The sequence below is a fragment of the Raphanus sativus genome, chromosome 1 (genome assembly GCF_000801105.2).
Source record: "Raphanus sativus cultivar WK10039 chromosome 1, ASM80110v3, whole genome shotgun sequence".
Lineage (NCBI taxonomy): Eukaryota > Viridiplantae > Streptophyta > Magnoliopsida > Brassicales > Brassicaceae > Raphanus > Raphanus sativus.
Genome location: NC_079511.1, coordinates 11,018,725 through 11,040,299, shown reverse-complemented (window position 1 = coordinate 11,040,299; position 21,575 = coordinate 11,018,725). Strand labels below are relative to the sequence as shown.

General features: G+C 35.3%; 2 protein-coding genes and 2 long non-coding RNA genes across 4 annotated transcripts; 3 read left to right on the top strand and 1 right to left on the bottom strand.

Moving 5' to 3' along the window:
• The first annotated feature begins 4,653 nt into the window (after window positions 1-4,653).
• On the top strand, window positions 4,654-5,855 carry LOC130503899 (uncharacterized). The gene is made up of 5 exons (XR_008941068.1): window positions 4,654-4,752; window positions 4,885-4,965; window positions 5,103-5,181; window positions 5,327-5,667; window positions 5,780-5,855. It is a non-coding gene; the product is annotated as an uncharacterized LOC130503899 (long non-coding RNA).
• A 296-nt stretch (window positions 5,856-6,151) lies between these two features.
• LOC130508220 (uncharacterized) lies at window positions 6,152-6,718 on the top strand. The gene is made up of 3 exons (XR_008942765.1): window positions 6,152-6,247; window positions 6,336-6,439; window positions 6,541-6,718. It is a non-coding gene; the product is annotated as an uncharacterized LOC130508220 (long non-coding RNA).
• A 3,563-nt stretch (window positions 6,719-10,281) lies between these two features.
• Window positions 10,282-11,883, top strand: LOC108857316 (transcription factor MYB117). Its single transcript, XM_018631292.2, has 3 exons — window positions 10,282-10,810; window positions 11,038-11,466; window positions 11,586-11,883. Exons 1-3 carry the CDS (start codon window positions 10,420-10,422, stop codon window positions 11,831-11,833), a joined length of 1,068 nt encoding a protein of 355 aa, XP_018486794.2. The 5' UTR covers window positions 10,282-10,419; the 3' UTR covers window positions 11,834-11,883.
• Window positions 11,884-13,653: 1,770 nt separating this feature from the next.
• LOC108852933 (dof zinc finger protein DOF1.3) lies at window positions 13,654-15,241 on the bottom strand. Its single transcript, XM_018626407.2, has 2 exons — window positions 15,064-15,241; window positions 13,654-14,873 (listed from the first exon to the last, which is right to left on the bottom strand). Exons 1-2 carry the CDS (start codon window positions 15,142-15,144, stop codon window positions 13,923-13,925), a joined length of 1,032 nt encoding a protein of 343 aa, XP_018481909.2. The 5' UTR covers window positions 15,145-15,241; the 3' UTR covers window positions 13,654-13,922.
• Window positions 15,242-21,575: the final 6,334 nt, after the last annotated feature.

The following is a 21,575-nucleotide window of genomic DNA, read 5'->3' as shown; positions in this document are numbered from 1 at the left end:
TCTAGACTCTAGGGTGAGTTTTAGCTTAGGATTGAGGCTAATCCTAAAGGATTCTTGTAATAGAAAAGATTGGTGTAAGACTCTCTTGTTCTAGTGAATTCGAAAAGATAAACTTGTGTGTTTTACTTTCTGCTATTATTTCTCTGCCCTCACTACATTAACAAGTGGTATCAGAGCGGGGCTCGATAGAGTTAACGACTTAGTTTCGAGTAGATCAAGGTGAGTGACAGAGACTGCGTCAGGAAGAAGAACAGAGTTTGTGACGGCGGCATATCAAGAGGGAACGTCTATGACAAAACCCCCACGTCTTGATTCATCCAATTATGGGTATTGGAAGGTTCGTATGCAAGCTTTTATCAGTGGGCTTGATGAGGATTGTTGGAGTTCTATTGAAGCTGGTTGGAGTCCTCCGGTGATGCTTAATGATGAGAAAGTTGAAGTTCTTAAGCCAATAGATATGTGGACTGCTGCAGAGAAGAAGGCTTCAAGTTGCAACTCTAAGGCGAAGACTGCAATTTACAATGCTATTGATGCTAGCTACTTCAAGTTGATTTCTCAATGTGCTTCAGCTCAGAAGGCATGGAAGACTTTGGAGAATATGTTTGAAGGTACTACAAGTGTGAAGCGTACCAAGCTGGATATGTTAGCATCAAGTTTTGAGAATCTGAGGATGGATGAAGAGGATACCGTGGCTCAGTTTAGTGCTAAGTTGTGTGATATTTCCAATGAATGTTTTGCACTTGGAAAGCAGTACAAGGACAAGAAGCTGGTGAAGAAGCTGAAGAGATCGTTGCCATCCAAGTTTGAGTCAAAGATCTCTGCTGTAGAAGAATCTCACAATCTGGATGAGATGCCTTTTGATGAGTTTGTTGGGATTCTTCAAGCTTTTGAGCTGAGTAGATTACATGGTGGAAAGGTGAAAAGCAAAGAACATCCACATGGAATTGCTTTGAAGAGTTCATCTTCTGAAGATCCTACGGTGTTGCTGTCAAGAAACTTTGCTGGCTATCTGAAGCAAAGAGAAGAGAGGATAAGGAATGCAAGAAGAAGTGATTCAGGCAGATCATCATCAAAGGTACAATGCTATGAGTGTAATGGATTTGGCCATGTTCGCAAGGATTGTGGGAATTTACTGAAGCTAAAGAAGAAGGATGACGTCAAGTATGAATCTGGTACTGATTCAGATGATGGTGAGAAGTTGAAGAACATGGTGGCGTTCACAACTTTGGATTCTAGGTCTGAGACAAAATCTGCGACGGGATCTGCTACGGGATCTGCAACAGCGTCTGTGTCAGGAGGTTCATGTAGAAGTGATGATGATACTGTAGGTGATGACGATGATGGAGACTTTGATCTTGGTAGGAATTATGAGATGCTGTATGAGAATTGGCTCAAGCAAGTTGAAGCGAATTCAGAGTTTGCTAAGGAGAAGGTCAAGCTAGAAGCTCAAGTTGCTGAAGCACTTAAGTATGCCTCAGAGAAAGAAGAAGAAGCACGACTGGCTGGTGCTCAACTTGCAGAAACTCAGAAGGGTTTGAAGATGCTGAATGGTGGAACAAAGCAGCTAGATCATCTCCTTAGTATTGGAAAGAGTGATCGATGTGGCCTTGGATATCAAGGAGAATGTTCTACAGCTGAAGGTGTTTTTGTATCAGCAGGAAAAGCTGAGGTTGTAACTACGTCTGCTACAGAGCCAGAGGTTAAGGTGTCTGCAGAGAAGACATCTAATGGAAAGACTGCAGAGAAGACTGCAACTGATGTGAAGAACGCGACTGCTACGCGTACTGCTACGGCAACTGCTACAGCGACTGCTCCAGAGAGAGGTTCTGGATTGAAGAGTGCAGCTCAACGAAAGTGGAGGCCTGTTTGTCATCACTGTGGTATTATTGGACACATTAGGCCAAGGTGTTTCAAGTTGCTGAGGGAGAAGAATCAGATGGTGCAAGCTTATGGTGTTTATGGTATGAGGAGTCATGGTCCTATATGTTATTCTTGTGGAGTTCAAGGGCATATTCGACGTGAGTGTTTCAAGCCAGTTCAAGGAGCTAATCATGGAGGATTTGGGCTCAGGAATACGTGGTCTAGGAGATTTGATCATTATGGAGATGGTGGAATGGGATTTCCTCCTTACTTTGGAGGATATAGATCTTCATATTAGTTTTTGACAATGATGTGACTCATAGGGGGAGATTGAAGACGTGGTCTTATGTCCAGTGGTGATGAGTTCACATGCATAGTCAAAAAGGGGGAGATTGAAGATGTATATTCTGTATCAGTTCGTGAAGTACTACAGGAGGTAGTACATGTGTGTGTCATGAAGATGGGCTGAGTTGGAGTTCCTGTTTTGTGATGTCCGTGGGCTTGTTAAGCTTGGAGAAGAAGTAATATATTTATCAGAAAGTTTACATTTAAGGTAAATGGTATTACTTGGAGAGGAAAAGGCAAAAGAGTTATTTCCTAAAGAGAAAATGGAAAGTTGCTTAAGTTGCTTTTGGAAGAACTTGTGGGGCAAGTTCTGGTTATCTATACAAGGAGGACGTGCCTCCATGGAGAAGGGTGTCTCTGCTAAAAAGAAAGAAGAGTTGAGAGATCGTTTGGTGTGTGCTTGTGTGATCAAGCCTTTGGTGTTACTGCTGTGCGTTAGTTGCTGACGTAGTTGGTGAAGTACTTCCGTGAAGTGGAAAATTGAAACCTAGACTCAGGGGGAGTTTAGCTCGGGGTTTGGAGGATCCTGATAAACAGAAGTCTAGACTCTAGGGTGAGTTTTAGCTTAGGATTGAGGCTAATCCTAAAGGATTCTTGTAATAGAAAAGATTGGTGTAAGACTCTCTTGTTCTAGTGAATTCGAAAAGATAAACTTGTGTGTTTTACTTTCTGCTATTATTTCTCTGCCCTCACTACATTAACACATCACACGCCAAAATCGGGCCATGGGGACGCATCACAGTTGAAGAGAAAGTACTTCTTCTTTGAATTGAATTGGATCCCATGTTACTGTTAATGTGCACGTGTTACCTTTCATGAGCCATTACTAATATTTAGTTTAGGGGAAAGCTACTGCCGATACTTCTTGAACTGATTAAGAACTTTACAATGGGCAGTTTAATTGCATCGTCTATGATAACTCGAATTCAGATGTATTATTAACGTTTTATACTTTCCGATGACGTGTTATTAGTTTATTACAAGATTCTATATACATTGAAGACATGATCTAACACTGCATGCTTCTCATTTTTCTCTCTAAAGGATTGCATCCTCAGTTTTGTTTTGAACACGAGTTCTTTCATCCTCCGATTTATATTAACTCTTTAGGACTTGCAAAGGAAGATATATACATTTGACTGATGATTATTAACAAACCCAGACTTTCAAAAACTTACGACTTAATGATTTTAAATTGCTACGAATGAGTAAAAAGTCTAATGCCAGTACTAGATTTTAGTATTTTACCAACAAAGTAACAAAGGTGGATTCGCACAAAACAAAAGACGAAGCAAGTCAGCAAGTCCCTACACTGGCTAATGGCTCTTGTCAGTTGTTAATGTTATGTCTTTTTACTAAAACAACATATTACTGTGGTTCACCATATTTTATTGGTCCCTATTTTATTTTTTAAAAAATATGTAACTTTAATATATATAATCAATACTATATTAAAAGGTAAATAACTTCAAAGGAGAAGGCCTCCACCTCAGCAAATTAATTCCAGCCAATAGGAGAAGAGCTTTTGGCCACGTCAGATCCATGATCTAGCTTTATTGGGCTTCAACTGCATTTCACGTTTGGGCTTTATTTCTAAACAAAATAACAATGTTTTTCTCAGCCACGAGCTTCTCTCTTCTCTACGCCTTACCAAACCCTAACTCTTCCATTTCTCATCTATACGAATCCGTTTCGATCAGTAAATCACCACTAACTGCTCTAATGACTTCTTGATTAAACTCTTTCAATGGATTCCTTTCGCCTTCTTCTCTTCTTTCATGTGTTTTTTCAATCAAAACTCTCTCAATTTGTTATCGCAGTGAAGTCGGGAAAGCCATAGTTCTGACAAACCGATTGTGAAGAAACCAAACGGCAAGGATGCCGTCTCCTCCGCCGTTCTGGATCAACCAACCGGTAAAAACGCCGTCTCCTCCGCCAAGGTCCATAAGGTGATGCCCGCTGTCTCCTCCGCTGTACCGATTCAACCAAGTAAAACCGTTGTTTCCTCCGTCAAGGTTGATAAGGTGATGTTTTTATTCCATTGTTCTTCGTCTAATTCGTTGTTGATGTGTTTTATCGTACTCTGTTATTACTATGTATGTTATTGATTAGCGGAGACATGGTCAGCAAGAACAGGTTGGTAGATTCACACCTTTTATTTCAGTTTCTTTGCTTGGCACATAATTTCAGATAAATATCCAGATTTTCTGATTATGGATTGTACAGGAGTGTGGCAAAATTTCTGGGAAGACGTTTCTGGAGCCGAGGGAGAAATGTGAAGAAGAAAGGGAGAGTTTGTTACAGCTTTGCAGAGGATGAACTCAAAAGGAAAGCGCAAGACTCTTTTACGGGACTTTGGTATGTCACATCTGGTTTCTCCATCCAGTTTATCTTTGTGGGATTTATGGGTTTTCAAGTTCTGGTAACTCTCTGAATTGATTTGATATTGGCAGTAAAATATTCTAGGTAAATATCTTTGCCAAGGCTGATGACTTTCAGAATCAGGCTCACTCTCATGAAGATTATTCAAGGAGGTTTAAACACAAGGTATTTACCGTTTCTGAATATTGATTGCCATAAAGTTTTAGTTGTTTGATTTCGTCTTGATGTGTGTATTTTTAAGTGCAGCTTATGTCGATTATGATTGAATCCTACTTTTGTTTTTCTTTCTTTGAGTAGGGTAGTATCTTTGCCAAGGCTAATGACTTTCAGAATCAGGCTCAACCTCCTGAAGATTTTGCAAGCAGGTTTGAACCGAAGGTATTTACCAATGCTGAATCTTGCCAGAAACATTTGGGTCTTTCATTTCATCTTAATTTGTATAATTTTACGTGCATCTTATGTTTATATTTGAGATCCTATACTAACTAAGGTCAAATAACTGATGAAATATGTAGGAAAATACAAGTGTGGTGACTGTGGTAGGAAATACTTTGTTAATTGGTATCAAACTATCATTCGAATGTTCATCTTGAGGTAAGTAAACCCAAAAGATTAACACTGCTAGACCAAAGATTCTATTTTATGAAAAGCTGGTTTGTATTTTATTCTCTTACATATTTCATAAAATAATCTATTGTAAATCTTAAGTCTTTTGGTCTTTGGGTTTAACATGTTTCAGATTTTACAGTCTGCAGAGAAACCACAAAATAATGTTGAGCTTTCCAATTCTACTCCACTTCCACCTTCAAAACCAACGCTGTTAAGATAAAAAAAAAAAATCTTAAAACAAATAATCTCCAGTGTTGTCATATAGCCTGCTCTTAATTTGCTCTATGTTTCTTCTGCAGACAACTATTGGCTCAACTTCCAATCACATCCAACAACATGGTGCTTCCTTAACAGAACCAATGGTTATATGATTATCCATTATAAAGGTCTAAAAGTGGTGGCTGCGACTCTTCTTCTAGAGAAGACAGAGATCAGATTCCTTCTACAAACATCCCCATCTCAAGACTAGAAGTAAGGGTTGATAATCCTTGAGCATTTTTTTGATATATGGTTCATACCGTTGAAACGCATCCATCAAGAAAAGTCAACATTCTCAGACAAAAGATTGGTGTGGTTCTTACAGTTTTTGAAGGAGCTATTAAGAGAAGCATCAGTGGGAAAATAAACATAAAAACAGAAGACTTCTGTGCATTGTCAATGAGGAATAATGTAGGAGCTTTGGTATTTCCACTTATTACTTTAATCCATGTAGAACTCAAGATATTTTGGAATTTTCATTTCTTATTACCATTACTGATTATTCAGTGGGATCTGGCAGGTCAAACACGTCTTAGAGCCATCACCAGAAAAGCTCATGGAATCATTGTATATTCACTATTACACTAACCTTATCTCTATGTTATCTGATATCCGTGAATGAGACTCTGAACCATCATATTTACTTCATTTTTGTCAGGTGGCATTCGATGTAACAGACCAAGAGGGCTTCAACAATGTCAAGATCAAATCTGTCGTACGCCAGTGAGAATAGGATCAAGCACCGGGTTGGGATCTCACATCACAGAAAGTTGTATCAACTGAGTCAGCCAACGTAATATCGTTTTATGATGCTTCACAGTTGAGGTTCTTTGACACACTGGTCTTAATGATTTTCTCTTATGTTTGTTCTTTCAACACAGGATTAAGCCCATGAACTTGGGATCCCATTCCTGGAAACAAGTGCGAAGAATGCTACCAATGTCGGAGAAGCTTTCATGGCCATGACTACTGCAATCAAGACAAGGTAACTCACGTAATTTGTTATTGTCATCGACTCATTGTCAGATTTCATTGATTGGTTACACTTACATAGTAGAAGTAAACAAGATTTATTTTCTCTTCCAGAATAGCGAGCCAACCTGCAGGAAGATCCAAGCCACCTACCGTCCAGATCCGAGAACAAAATGTAAACCAACAATCAGGCTGCTCTCTTCTTAATTCGTTTTGGTAACAGTTAACCATATATCATCTCATAGTTTGCATGTAATACATGAACAACGTCGTCGCTTTGTTCAGTCACTTAAAGCCCAAAATCTTCTAAGTTCTTTGTTTTACTTGGAACAATAAGCTCTTTTGGTTAAAGTTCACATGTATTGTGTGCCTAAATAAAATTAAAAAGCTAAAAGATTACAGCTAATTATAAAGGAGAAAGGCATTTTCCTGCCTCATTTAACTTAATAAAGAATCCCTTGCTTTGGTTCGTAGAACCAAAAGCTTTCACCTCTCTCAAGAGAAGAGTACAACAATAACAATGGAACCAGAAGAACAAAGCCTAAACCAGGTAAGAGATTACAAAAACAAAAGAACATCATCAAACACTAGAATATTCAAACCCACAAGAATTCTATGTAACGACTCGTATTGCGGAGGTACACAGTAACCTTTAGACCAAAAATAAATAACATCCTCCCTTCCCCCCCCCCAAAAAAACCCAATCTCAAAATCAAGATAATGCAAAAATAATAAATCCGTTGAATACCATTAATTCGGCCCGTTAAACCAATAATAAACCCACAGCAACGTAGAAACGTTCTACAATACAAAGTACACATGGATCACACAAATATATAACTTTAGATATTTTAACATCGAAAATAAGATTTTCATACACTTTATAATTCGACGGTTGTGCCACAACAATATAAAAAATAATTTAGACTACAAATTAACTTATAATTTTAACAAACACATTGTCAAGTGAGTTAAAAAAAAAACAAAAACATTGTCAACTACATAAAAACTTGCCATAGATATTACCAGCAGCCATGTATAGATACCACAACCAAGACCGGCTCTAAGCAATACGCGGACAGTGCAAATGCACATGGTCCTATAATTTTGCTTAGTTTTTCTTATTCGAAAAAGGGTCCAAAATTTAGAGAAAAAAATCCTCTCTCTAAAAAATAGCATAGATGGCGAGTGAAAAACGAAAGAGCCTGAAAAAGTTTAGGTTTTCTCTCTGTGATGAAGAAGAAAACACGTGATAGTTAAAAACAATGTCACATGAGGCTTGGTTATTTAAACAACATTTAAAAGAGACCTGAAAATTTTAGGGACTTCATTCTAGCACATGGACTGTTTTAAGTTTGGCTGGGCCACACCAAAAGGAAACACCTCTTTAAAACACACACAACACAAAACATTAAAGAAATAAGGATAATCCAACCTTTTTTTTGTCAACAAGGATAATCCAACTAAAATTTGTTATAATCATAGTGGATCAGTTTTCAAAATAGTCAAGTGCAAACATTGTTGCTATTGTAGAATTGTGCACAGACGTGTATGTACAGAATTTTAAGTTGATTACTTTAAAAACAAAACTGCATCAATGGAAGAAGTAGTTTCTATTAAAGAACTAATGATATAATCTAATTTATAGATCATTTTCGTTAAAGAGAAATCTATGTTAGGACACTCGAACACATTATTCATATGTTGAGAATAGTTAATAATAAGTGATAATATGAAATAAATAAACATATAAGCACATCCTTACATTTAAAACCCTATTTAAATAAAATTAACTAACTTAATTTTTATCCATTTCAGGCTATTTTTATTATGGACCACATCAAAAACTTTATTCTTCAGAATAATTAAAATTTCTTTTATATTATTTACATTACTATAAACAATCCTTTTACTTTTTTTTAATTGGTTACATGTACTTAATAACTATTAGATTTCAACTAATTGTGGGAAATATAATATTCCAGTCCCAGACAAAATCCAAAACTTATGATTTTAAAATTAAAATTTTAACACTTATCCGCGCGTAGCGCGGAGATCGAATCTAGTGATAAGAAAACTACAATAACTATGAATGCTGGTTCTGTCAGATAAATAATTCATCTAAAGCTGCATAACTTTTATTTCAGAAAATTAAATATTTCATATATGCATATGTGTTTCCATTGGATTGACTGATTAAAAAGGAGGAGGAGAACGAGAAAAGAGAGTACGTAGTGCATTCGGTTAATTCAGTGCAGAAATATCGTACTGCTCTGCGACACTTCTGAATCTGATATTAATAATGATTTTTTTTTATCAACACTGATATTGATAATGGTTACATCTGCCAATTGGGGCTTCTGGTCAAATACGAAAACGGTCTTAGTAAATTATCTATCTTATTAAAACAGAAACATTCTATTGGATCTAACATTTATTTTGTAAGTTTTTAAATTAAATACACTTTTATACTTTATAGTTAAACTTAAATTAAATCACTAATGTTCCTTTCTTTATACTACTATATTCATGTTTCCAAACAATATACTTATTTCTTTATACTACTATCAATGTTTTCAAACAATATATTTTTATACTACTATCAATGTTTCCAAACAATACAATAATTAATATTACTTAATTTATATCTATCATTTTTTCTTTAAAATTTTGTAGAAACGTCGTAATTTCATAAATTGCAAAATAATGAACTTTAAAATTTGGATTATAAGTTACAAATTATGAAACTATTACAATTTAAATCAAATTAAATTACATATCGGTCATCCATCAGTTCAATCGGTTAGTCTCGGGTTTTAGTAATTTTTTTAATATGAATATTTTAAAAACCTAAATTGAATTGTCATATCTCCGGGTTAACCGGTATAATCACAATCGGGTTGAATTTAAAAATACTGATTTAAATGCAAAACTATTTTAAATACACTCTGTAAAAATTACCAAAATATTTATTAAGTTATTAGTGAAATTTTTCATCGTAAAATATTCTGCGCTTCTAAAGCGCGGGTCAAGATCTAGTTTATTTGGTATAGAGAAAACTGCATACTTAAGCGGCTCAAATTCCTTAAATTGGGAATTTTTTAATCTTACATGTTCTTAATTAATATCACATACTCTTTATTTCTACTCAAATAAAAGGTCGTTTTTTCCTTTACGTTTGCTTTTAACTGAAATTTTCAATTTCAAAATTTCAAAAATTTAAATCTAAATTTTAGAGGTACAGCTTGTTATAGGTGGGTTATAGAGTTTGTTTTCTCATTTAATCTTTCCTTAAACTTAACCTTTTTTCCTAGGCCAACTCCAATGAATCGAGATCAAAATTTAGTCTTTTGGTGTTCCATTGGACGTTGTCCAAGACATTCACCATATATTTTATTTTTTGGGTCTACACTGACCACATTAATTATTTTAGAGATATGGAAGTGTAGTGTATTTGATTGTTTACAAATCTCAATTTATGTGATATTTAGCAAATGATCTATTCTAGAAAAACTTTGGACCTTCTACAAATGTAGGTACACCTGCCATTTTTTGAATAGCAATCCCCAGCAAAATCGAATACCGATACTACATATGTACTTGTCACTACAGTTGTATCCCTTACAATAACAATGTAGAAAATGCAAATAACTATGGGGTTTGAATCAGTCCGTGACAACGGTCCATAACCTTTTTAACAGTCGTCAGAAAACAACAAGGTCGCGACATGTACATACACGCACATACCTAATGCCATACGTAACACATACCATAGTATATAATATATTTTAAAAATATCTCTCTATATATATAGAGAGATTTAGAGATCTATGACACACTTACGTAGGTGTATACATAATATATACGCAGATGCACCGCACAGTCTTTCTCCTCATCTGATGGTCTAAAGCTGACGTGAGTCGTGACATCTCTCTCAAAAATCTCAGTTAAACACTTCTCTTCTTTCTTTTCCTCTCTCCAAACAGAACCTCAATGTATATGTCGGGAAAGCAACGATGGATGGATGAGAATGAGATCGCCGCCGTGAGGAGAGAAGTTTCTTCTTGGGACTTCCCTTTTAACGACATTAACATTCAGCTTCATGGTCGCTGCAACACAGGTCATGAATTTGATATCTTGAAGAGTCCTTTTGGAGTTAACGAAGAAGAGAGTAATAATCATAACCGTAACTATAGTAACAGCGAGAGCGCTAAGAAGGAGACGACAGATAGTGGACAGTCTTGGTCTTCGTCTTCTTCAAAACAGTCGGTCTTGGGGAGAGGACATTGGAGACCAGCTGAAGATGTTAAACTCAAAGAGCTTGTTGCTATTTACGGTCCACAAAATTGGAACCTAATAGCTGAAAAGCTCGAAGGAAGATCCGGTAATTAACTAAATCAAATTAAAACTTTTATAATAGAATTTCCAAATTCCATCAAACCAATGTGGTTGGTCCATCTGGGTCAGTCAAAGATGCGAACTTATTAAGATCTGGTAATAAAAATAGATCCTAAAAAATAATTATTTTACTTTTTGGTCTAATCTGAGTCATAAAAAGTTAGTCAAAGAGTTGAGCTTTAGTAACTTAATTTTGGTTGTTGGTTAAAAAAGGGAAGAGCTGTAGACTACGGTGGTTTAACCAATTGGACCCGAGGATAAACCGAAGAGCTTTCACGGAAGAGGAAGAGGAGAGGCTAATGCAAGCACATAGGCTTTATGGTAACAAATGGGCAATGATTGCGAGGCTTTTTCCTGGTAGGACTGATAATTCCGTCAAGAATCATTGGCATGTTATTATGGCTCGTAAGTATAGAGAACACTCCTCTGCTTACCGTAGGAGGAAGCTTGTGATTAATAATCCACTTAAACCTCTTCTTCCTAATCATCCTAACCCTAGCCCTATTTACAACTCTTTTATCTCTACTAAGCATTACTTGACTCAGCCTTACCACGAGTTTAATTTGACTCACCAACTGGTGAATAATGCGTCCGTGACGACTGACCATAACCAGCTTGTGTTGCCTTTCCATTGCTTTCAAGGTGCTCGATTGTTCTTCATTTATATCCCATTATTTTCTTACATTATATTTCTCCATTTGAAAATTTTGATTAATTTTTGTGTGTGTTTTAATATATTTTGATCTATCTACAACGTTCAGGTTGTGAGAGGACTGAGGCTTCAATGGTTGTGAGTATGTTTAGCAACCAAATGATGGTCGGCGGCGATAATGTTGGTGCCACGTCAGAAGCATTACATAATTTTCCGTACGTCGACTCTATGAGCCAAGAGAAAGGAGTACCAAATGAAGCAATGAATTTGATTGGAATGGAAGTGGTCGATGAGGAAGTGGCGGAGAAGGCAAGGCAGCAACCATATTTTTTCGATTTTCTTGGCTTGGGGACATGAATCTTGAACTGAATGTTGTTACAATGAGTTAATAACAGTGATTAATTTGGTTACAGAAAAGGCAAGAAGTTATCTCTATTAGTTAGAAAGCAAACAAACAAGATCCATGGTCCGTGTCATTGTGTTTGCGTTAATTAGCAAAACTGTAGATTGTTGTCGTCTGCTAAACAATTTATAAAATTCTTGGTATTACTAACTAACTGGTGTATTTACGAACTAGGGGAATTGATGTAAGAAAAGGTCAAATATTTGGGAATAAAGAGACGTAAAAACGTGTTAAAGATGTGATGAGTAAAAACATATGGAGAGAGAAAGAGGAGGGAAAGTAAAAGAGTTGGAGAAAGAGACGAAGATGCGTATAAAGAGATGATGAGCTGCCAAAGATTGAGGCAGAGATTGTGCAACTGAAAGGCCAAACATGAAACATGCTCACCAAATATCACACACACATTGCATTTGTTTCTTCCCTCCAAACCGTTTCTCCCACTCTTCATGCTCCTTACCTATGTGTCTCTCTCACATGTCACGTGGACCCACATGCCTCTTTTCCTCTTTTATATTTTTTTCACGTTGTAGACATAAAAGAACAGTTGCATTTTTGGGAGTAAAATGTAGGGGGTTTGTTGGTTCTTAAGAAAATATTAAAAGATATATATATATATATATATATATCAGAGCCTTCGGAATGAGAATTTTTACACGGTATCAGAGCCTAGTACTAGGACTATATATATATATATATATATTTAACTAAGTAGATAAGAATATTAAAAGATGTATTTTTTGTTAAAACTATTAAAAGATGTATTGTTTGTAAAAATTATTAAAAGATGTATTTACTATGCTAATTAATTAATTAATTGGTAATGAACATTTTAAATTAGGATTCCTACATTTACATTGTTTTATACATAAGGTAAAGTAAAAATAGTTCCCATCCTTTTTCATAACCTCACAAATCCTTTATCTCAAAAGGTAATAAATGTTTTTGATCTATAAATAGAATTTCACATTCTCGCTATTTTATTTTAAGCTGTAATCTTGTGATCAGTAATAAATTGGAACACTGGTTCTGCATTAAGTTACAGAAAGAAAAGCACTCCTTCTGCATTGTAGGAACAAATGGAAGGACTTAGGGTCCAACCTGAAGCTAGTGTCTATTTGGGCTTTCGTGTCAATCTCCGTAGAACAACCACGTATATACATGCAGTTTGAATGGCAAGAAATACCAAAGAGTAAGAAACGAAACGCAAAATTCAAAGAGTAAATGTGGAATATGCAGACAAATTATTTGGTACGTTTTTGAGCGGGCTCCTACTAGAAGTCTAGAACATACACACCAAGCCCGACATTGTGATCCATGACGAGTCCAAAAGCCCATATGAATAGGGCTTTAGCAACTACAGGTTCATCATAAATAGTGTGTTTTTTTTTTTTTTTTTTTGGAACTCCATCATAAATAGTGTGTATAATGAAGATCTACAAGTAATTTTGGGAGTTGCCATCTTGTAAAGCTTTTGTATACTTTTTTCCTCCACATGTCTAACTCAAGTTGCATTATAGAAAAACAAATTCAGTTAAAGACATCTCACAGTCACAGACTCACAGATGGATACCAATGAAGAGACTTTTTCCTTTTCCCCCCCAAAGAAAGTGACTTTATGCTCCTCCTTTAGCTTTCCTTCTTTAACAACTAGATGGATTCTATGAGCAAGGACATAGAGTTAAGGTGCTCTGTTTTTCTCCTTTACATCAAAAATTAAAACTCATTTTTTCTTTATTCTTTCTCAAATTATTCTGTAAACTAGGACCCGAGCCACATTTACCTAAGATGACATCATAATTCAGCATATCCATCGTTAGGATGATGCACAAAACGGTTACTGTGGCATATAAATAAGATAATACTGAATATCAAAGTTATATATCTACAGCTTCACCACACAACAAAAATACCTACAGTTTATTTTGTTCCTTCCTTTACAAGGTAGCAATTAATACACTACTAAATCTCTCTTCATGAATAAACACACGAACCATTATTGTATACTGAAATCTCTTTTTTTTTTATACTGAAATCTCTTTAGCGTTACATGGTCTCCCTGAAGTTCATAGATCTTGACATGGCTGCAGGGTTTGCTTGCAGGTTTAGATACGTTTCAGGAACGGATCTATTGCTGCTGCTCTTTGTTCCAGAGTCATTTACGAATAAACTGAACTGCTGTGTCTTCTCACGTTTCATCGGTACTGGATAAAACACACGATTCTTCTTAGCTACGTCTACTTCATCATTAATGCTTTGAGACTTCGAATCCAATCTTGCTCTTACAAAAGTGTCTTTGTTCTCTTCAACACTTTCATGTGAAGCTTCATCTCTTGTCCTTTTCCCTAGACACGTGGAAGGCTCTAGAGTAGACCAAAATGGCACCGTGCAGCCCCAGTAGACAGGGATGTGGTAGAAAGTAGGGTTAGGAGGGAACTGGTAAGGCCAAGGAGGCGGAACAGAGGATGTTACTTGCGGAGGAAGAAATCTTTGCAAGTTGTTGAAGTTTTTTGAAACAGAGTCGCTTGATTGATTCTTACCATTTTCAGTAACCAAAGACTCTTCGCCCGAAGACTCGAAGCTAAGAATTTTAGCCGATGAGCTATTGTAACTGTTAGTATCCTCTGACTTGATGTGCATGTAATGGTCTGAAGAAACCCATCCCTTGTTCTTACGGCGGCCTGAGCCAACTGGGACGGTCCTCATGGTTCCACCGGAAGTCCAGTACCTCTGGCAGTTTCTACAGAAGTGACGTGGCTGACTAACGTTGTAGTTGTTGTAGTAACAGAACTTGGTGTCTGCGCTGTTGCATCTTGGACATGGAAGAATCTTGTCTGGTTTCTTCAAGTCAGTTGTTTTCTCTTCCGATGTAGTTGTTGTTGTTGTTGTGATCTCGCTGTTCTCAGATGTTTCTTTTGACACCTCGTTGAGATCAGATGATCTCTGAAGACTTGTACTGTCTTGTTCTTCGTTATCAGGAGCAGATTGGTTGTTTATCTGAGAATTTGAAGGAACTTGGATTAGAAAAACATCATGCAACTAGTTTCAAACCGATAAACACTTGAGAAAAGATTCAGATTAGTTTGTAGCATTGCTTAGCTAGAAATGGTAAGATTAGCGTAGTCTTAATCCGTTCTTTAAACTGTTTAAAGAATTTTAAAAACGTATATTCAACTCGGAAACGTACCATGTGTGGTCGAAGTGAGGGAGAAGAAGATGTAATTGTCCATCCAAACAATTTGACTGGGGTATCTCTAAGTTCTGACATACCAAAAGTTGCGAGTACGGTACACAAGAAAGAAGAAAGTGAAGGTGAGATGGTGGTGTGTGTTTCTTCTTTTAGACAAGATGTGAGGCATGAGTATATAACGTATAAGAACTATAGGGTTGGTATAAATGGATCGAACAGAGCCACACAGAGAGAAAAAAGTGGGGAAGATGACACATCAGGAGAGAAAGGGACATGTAGAGATGTGAGAGCCACATGTTTGTTGGCAATAAAAGTGAGCTTTTGCAATCTTTAATCACGTCTCTTTTTGTTATCTCTTTCTGTGCCACTCAAAAGATTTTCTTTACTTTATTTGCCACGTCAGAATGTTTTATTTATTATTCATAGTGGAAGTTTTTTCCCCGGGAATATTCGTATACATACAACTATACATGCAATACAATCACGTGGCATTATGCGAACTTTTTCTAACACTTATTGATCATTATAAATGAAACACTACTCTGTTTTCATAGCTAGAATCGAAGAATTCTTTTGAGTGGTAGTAGCATTATGCTTCTTAATGAATCAACAATGTGTAAAAGGAGAGAGCTTTTTCCTTATGAAAGGAACGAAACGAGAGGAGACATGGAGCGCAACCCATCCCGGCAGTGGCACTTGCAAAAATGGTGGATCGACGCATTCGAAACTGTTGCCTATCTTTCCGTGAGCAAGGAAACTTCAAACTTGCAGCAGGATTGTCTTTGTGGCTTGCCACAAGATAACAAACTCTTTCTATGATTTAGCCATATTTTAAACTCTTTAAATATTACCACACTTGTTGTAAAAATGGTATTTTCTTTTTGAATAAATTTAACATATATTCAAAAAAAAAAAAGGAGAACTTTAGAAACTTTAAAGTTTCTGCATTTGTTTTGAATATAGAGGAAGTTACTGGTGCAGATAGAGGCACAAGGAAAATATTTAAATATTTAGAGTCAAGTGCTAATGGAAGCGCAAGAAACTCTTTGCAGTTACTGTTTCGAGCAAAGCCAATGTGTCACCAACCCAACTGATTTTGATGGTAACCAAGAGTGTAGCTAGTTGGAGAAGGTAAAAGATTTGGGTGCTGTTTGTTTGCTCATCTGGGTGATCTATCTGGGTGAAGATGCAAATTGATGTTCGTTTTGTACATTAAAATGCTACATCCAGATGGATCATCCAATTGCATTTATGCAAACTCACTTCAAATTCTCATCTAAATGAGGTTGAATCTTCACGGAGCATTTGGGTGAAGGTGAGTGTTCACCAAAAATTTAATAACTTTTTGTCAAAACAAAAAAAAAATTCCGTCAAAACAGAAAATACAATTTTCCGTCAAAATCGGAAAACACAATTTCTCGTCAAAACCGAGAAAACATAATTTCGCCAAAACCGGAAAACGTAATTTTCCGCCAAAGTTGGAAAAACACAATATCCCGCCAAAATTGATCGTCAAAATCGGGAAAAGACAATTTTTCGCCAAAACCGGGAAAACAAAATATCCCGCCAAAACCCGAACACACTTTCACGCCAAAACCAAGAAAACACAATTTCCCGCCAAAACCCAAAAACGTAATTTCCCGCCAAAACCAAAAAAATACCATTTTCCGTCAAAACCGGAAAAACACAATTTCTCACCAAAACCGGAAAAATACAATTTCCCGCCAAAATCGGAAAATATAATTTCCCGCCAAAACCGAAAAATGCAATTTCCCGCCAAAACCAAAAAACACATTTTCTCGTCAAAACCGAAAAATGCAATTTTCCGCCAAACCCGAAAAACGTAATTTCCCGCCAAAACCGAGAAAACACAATTTCTCGCCCAAACCGAAAACCGCCATTTACCGTCAAAACCGGAAAACACGATTTCTCGTCAAAAACGGGAAAATACAATTTCCCACCAAAACTGGGAAAATGTAATTTCCCGCCAAAACCGAGAAAACGCAATTTTCCGCCAAAACCGAAAACTGCCATTTCCCGTCAAAACTGGAAAACACAATTTTTCGTCAAAACCGGAAAAATGCAATTTCCCACCAAAACCGGGAAAATATAAAATTTTGTCAAAACCGAGAAAACGCAATTTCCCGCCAAAATCGAAAACCGCCCGTCAAAACTGGAAAACACAATTTTTTCGTCAAAACCAGAAAAATACAATTTTCCACCAAAACCGGGAAAATATAATTTTTCGTCAAAACTGAAAAAGCACATTTTCCGCCAAAACTTAAAAAATGCAATTTCCTGCCAATTTTCTTAAAACAAGTCTATTTTAGTTATTTTAGTAAAAGTTCATCTCGATGTAGATGCAAATTGAAGAAAAAAGCAAACAAACATAGTTGCATTGAGATAATTCATCTAGATAGATAAACGAAATGCAGAGACGAACAACATCCATGTGAAACATCTGGATAAGGCATCCAGAAGGATCGTTTGGATGCATCTTTCAGATGTACAAACGAACAGGCCTTTGGTGCAACAGTGTTGTCGACTAATTAGATAGTTTTTTTTTTGAAACTTGAAAGTTTCTTCTTTTGTTTTGAGTATAGAGGAAGTTACTGGTGAGGATAGAGGCACAAGGGAAATATATTCAGAGTCTAGTGCTCCGCATTTACTGTTGAGCAAAGCCAATGTGTCACCAACCCAACTGATTTTGATTCTAACCAATAGTAGCTAGTTGGAGAATGTAAAAGAATTGGTGCAACAGTGTTGTCTGCTAATTAGATAGTTACTTGTGTGACTAAGTTAAGTGAGTAATAGATTAAGTGCTATATGGTGGGAGTTGGTATTTTGTAGGTATTGAGTGGAGTAGAGCAGCCTAGCTCTATGAAGTAGCATTGGTTAGTAGAAGCTATCTCAGTTCTTTCTTTCTGGGACTGACGCAAGCAGAGATGATGAGTAGAAAGAGACAGAGGAAGAAGAATGTTTCTTGAGAAGAAGAAGAAAAACCAAAAGAAATAAATAATGTTTCTTGAGACTCAAGAAATTTGAATAAGGTGGCATTGAACCGACAAGAAGTTCAGTTGAAAGTTCATTGACGTCCCTAGATAGGTCAGATGCAAAAACAGATTCCCATTACGGTGACCAAACTATTCCGAAGAGAGCCTTTGGAGGTCAAGAAGGTGGAACTTGGGACTACGTAGACATTGATAAAAAAAGCTGCGTAATTTTTCTTTTCGGTGAATTAATAGGTTCATTGATTTAGTTAATTACACGATGTACACGTTTTGAAGATCGAGCACATTTCAAACGTCATATATAGGATATGGAAAACAGAAAGATTTGACCATAACATAGAGAGAAATGGTAAGGAATTCATGGGACTTGTCTTGAAACAAGTCTGAAACAAGTGTTGTAGACCGGATGAGATAGCCCACTTGGTAAGGATCTTGGGAGCCAATTGTCATGCTTCCGGGTTCGACGCCAGGCGGGGGAACTACTCTTCCGTGTCACCAGTGGTATTGGGTGTTGGGTATTGTCCTCAGCTCAGGTAATACCCTCCCGGGTGAAGTGGACCGCTGCCTGACCGGATCCTAGGGAATGACCTACGAAATGAGGAACTCCAGGATTATCAAAAAAAAAAAAAGTCTTGTAGAATTGAAATTCAATAAGTTAAAACCCCCAAGTATATATAGTACATGGTTCAAGTAGAATATAACCGTGCCACATTATTTTGATTTTTTTTATTTGTTAATTTAAACTGAATACGACTGTTTAAATTCTCATTTTATCAAGTAGTACTAGATTTTGACCCGTCCTTAAAAAGAACCGGTATATTTTTTGTTGGAAAAATTATTTTACGTAATAAATTTTTGATTTTTGATAATTTATATATTTTTATTTTTTATGAAATTTATCTTAAAAATTTAATTATATGACTTATTTTTATTATTTTAAATATGATTAAATTTTAGAAGACTCTCTAAATAATTTTAACCCGTAATATGATTTTATTTATTTAACCCAAAGTTAAACTTATTTTATACTGATTTTTTTTAATTTAAATAAAAATATTTTATATCTTCAACAATCTATGTATTGAAAAATTCATTTGCGCATTTAAAAACATTTTCTATAATTTTTTAATTTAGTTTATGTGACTTAAATTTTATTTTAAATGAAATTATTTTTAAGGAGTTGAGATAATTCAAACCCGTATTATGATTTTGTCGATTTAATCATTTGTTATTTCATCTTGATTTTATTTTGAGTTTTCATTTAATAAATGCTTTCAAATAATTAATAACGTGAAAGATTTTTTGAAAATGTATGGTGCAAACATTTAGGAAACAAAATTTTTGAAAAAGCTAAGAACTGAATTATATTAAATACTCTTTAATGTTATTGGAAAATAATGACTTTTGATTTGTTAGAAATAATGCTGGCAAAAAAACACAGACAATTTTGTAATTATTTAAAAATTCCAGGGACATATTCATAAACAATCATCTCCTTTAATAGTATAGACTAGATTTTGACTCGCACTTTAAAAACGCGGGATATTATACATTATAAAAATCTAATAAAAATTCATCAAATCTTTTGTTAAGGATGATAAAATTGTAAATCCACCTTGTTTAAATCCGTCTCATTTTTGGCGAACACATTTACGTCTCGACCTTTTGAACTCATTTACTTTTAAGTTATCAATATTTTTATACATTTAAACTCATGTAATTGTATTGGTCATCTATTTAGACCGGTTTAGGTTTATTTTGAGTGACCAAAATCATTTTTTTTTAAGTATATTTGTATTTTATTTTTTCTTTAAAATATTTAATTCATTTCTAAAAATTGAAAACATTGTTTAGATTTATTATTTTGAGCAAGATGGAAAATTAAATCAATGTAATTCATGTATAAAAAGCTTAGTATATACGGTTGACATGCTTAGTGTGTTCAAAATAATGTAAATTTAGTTAAAAACCATAAAAATTAATAAGAAAATTGATACACTGGAAATTTTACATTTTGAAAGTGAATCGTCCTCTACATAGATCAAACGAAATCAAAAATTGTACAAATAATTTCTAACCTAGATTTGTGAATATTCAATAAATATATATGCTATTTATAAAATCATTTTTGTTAAGTATTAAATAACTGAAAGATTGCAATCTTTTAGATTAGCTAAATTTTAGGTAATTTAATGCAATATCTATGATTTGTCAGAAAACTCATATTTGTCATGTTTTGTAAATTTATTTATTAAAATTAGTAAATGGAAAATAGTCTTGTAAATATCATCAAAATCCAAGGACAAAATCCTAAATTTTAAAAATAAAATTCTCCTTTAATAGTATAGATGTACTTCAAGGAAATGTCAGTTCAACGGAGAGTAGTGTTCTCACCCTGACGCTCATTCCTCTCAATTTCATCAGTCATCTTTCTCCTCAAAGCCTGCTCAGACGTGAGTTGTGGGATCTCTTCTTCTTTCCCTTTCCTTTTTTTTCTTCCCTTTCTCACGGGCAAGAGCTACAGCTAGGTAATTTAGAGGCTTAGGTTCAACAATAGCCTTGAGAAGAACATGTTAGTATAATTTAAGTACAGGTGAGTGGGCTAGTAGGAGGCGGGCTTTGGATTGTTACCAACCCAGATTGGAAGCAAACCACAAGACTAAACCCTTATGGTCCCAAAGATATGAGATAATGTTTTGTACCTCATTTAAGTTTTTAGAGAAATTGTCCATATGTAGACCGCATACTCTTACGAAGATTAGTCTTGATCCTTTCATGGGTGCAGGGGTATCCTCATGTTAAAAAGCATATCAGTATTTGTAATTTGAGACAACTTTAAAATCATTAATATAAAGGAATCATAAAGAAAATTCAGAAACCATTGAAATATGCATCGAAATATGCAAATAACAGATCAATGATCATGGATTGCTGTGCAAAGTCTAAATTTATCTTAGATAAAAACTAAGTTTCAAATTGTTGACCTGATCTTCATCAACCCGTTCAACTTCATCCCCCTCATCAATCAGCTGAGCCTCATCACCCTTATCAAGCAGCACAACCAGGTACGTCAGAATTTCGTCTTTCTCAACAATAGAGTGGATAACGACTTGTCATTTCAATGTCAAATAAATCAATAAAACAAATAGAAAATATATGGAAAGTGTATTAAATATCTATTTGAAATCATGATAACTGAGAAGAATTCTAAAATTGTCAGTATTTGCAAATTGACACCAATTTTCAGATCATTGCAATCAATCTCAAAAGAATTTCAGATCAGCGTTCATCGTTCAGAGTCTAAACTATCATTGACTAACTTTCCATCGAAATTCGTAAAACATATCATAGATAATCGATTATTGTGCAGTCTAAAATTATCTTAGAGCAACTAAGGTTTTACTAAAGATGCAAAAACATAAGAACTAGATTGATTTGTAGAGTCTAGAACTATCTTAGACTAACTTAGGTTCCTCCAACAATGCAATCACAAATCTA

Excerpts from the sequence above, each read along its gene's own strand:
- LOC108857316 (XM_018631292.2), top strand. The coding sequence starts at position 10,420 with ATGTATATGTCGGGAAAGCAACGATGGATGGATGAGAATGAGATCGCC. Across the intron at positions 10,811-11,037 it reads AAAGCTCGAAGGAAGATCCG|GGAAGAGCTGTAGACTACGG; the intron begins GTAATTAACTAA and ends TGGTTAAAAAAG. Across the intron at positions 11,467-11,585 it reads GCCTTTCCATTGCTTTCAAG|GTTGTGAGAGGACTGAGGCT; the intron begins GTGCTCGATTGT and ends TACAACGTTCAG.
- LOC108852933 (XM_018626407.2), bottom strand. The coding sequence starts at position 15,144 with ATGTCAGAACTTAGAGATACCCCAGTCAAATTGTTTGGATGGACAATT. Across the intron at positions 14,874-15,063 it reads CCTCACTTCGACCACACATG|ATAAACAACCAATCTGCTCC; the intron begins GTACGTTTCCGA and ends TCAAATTCTCAG.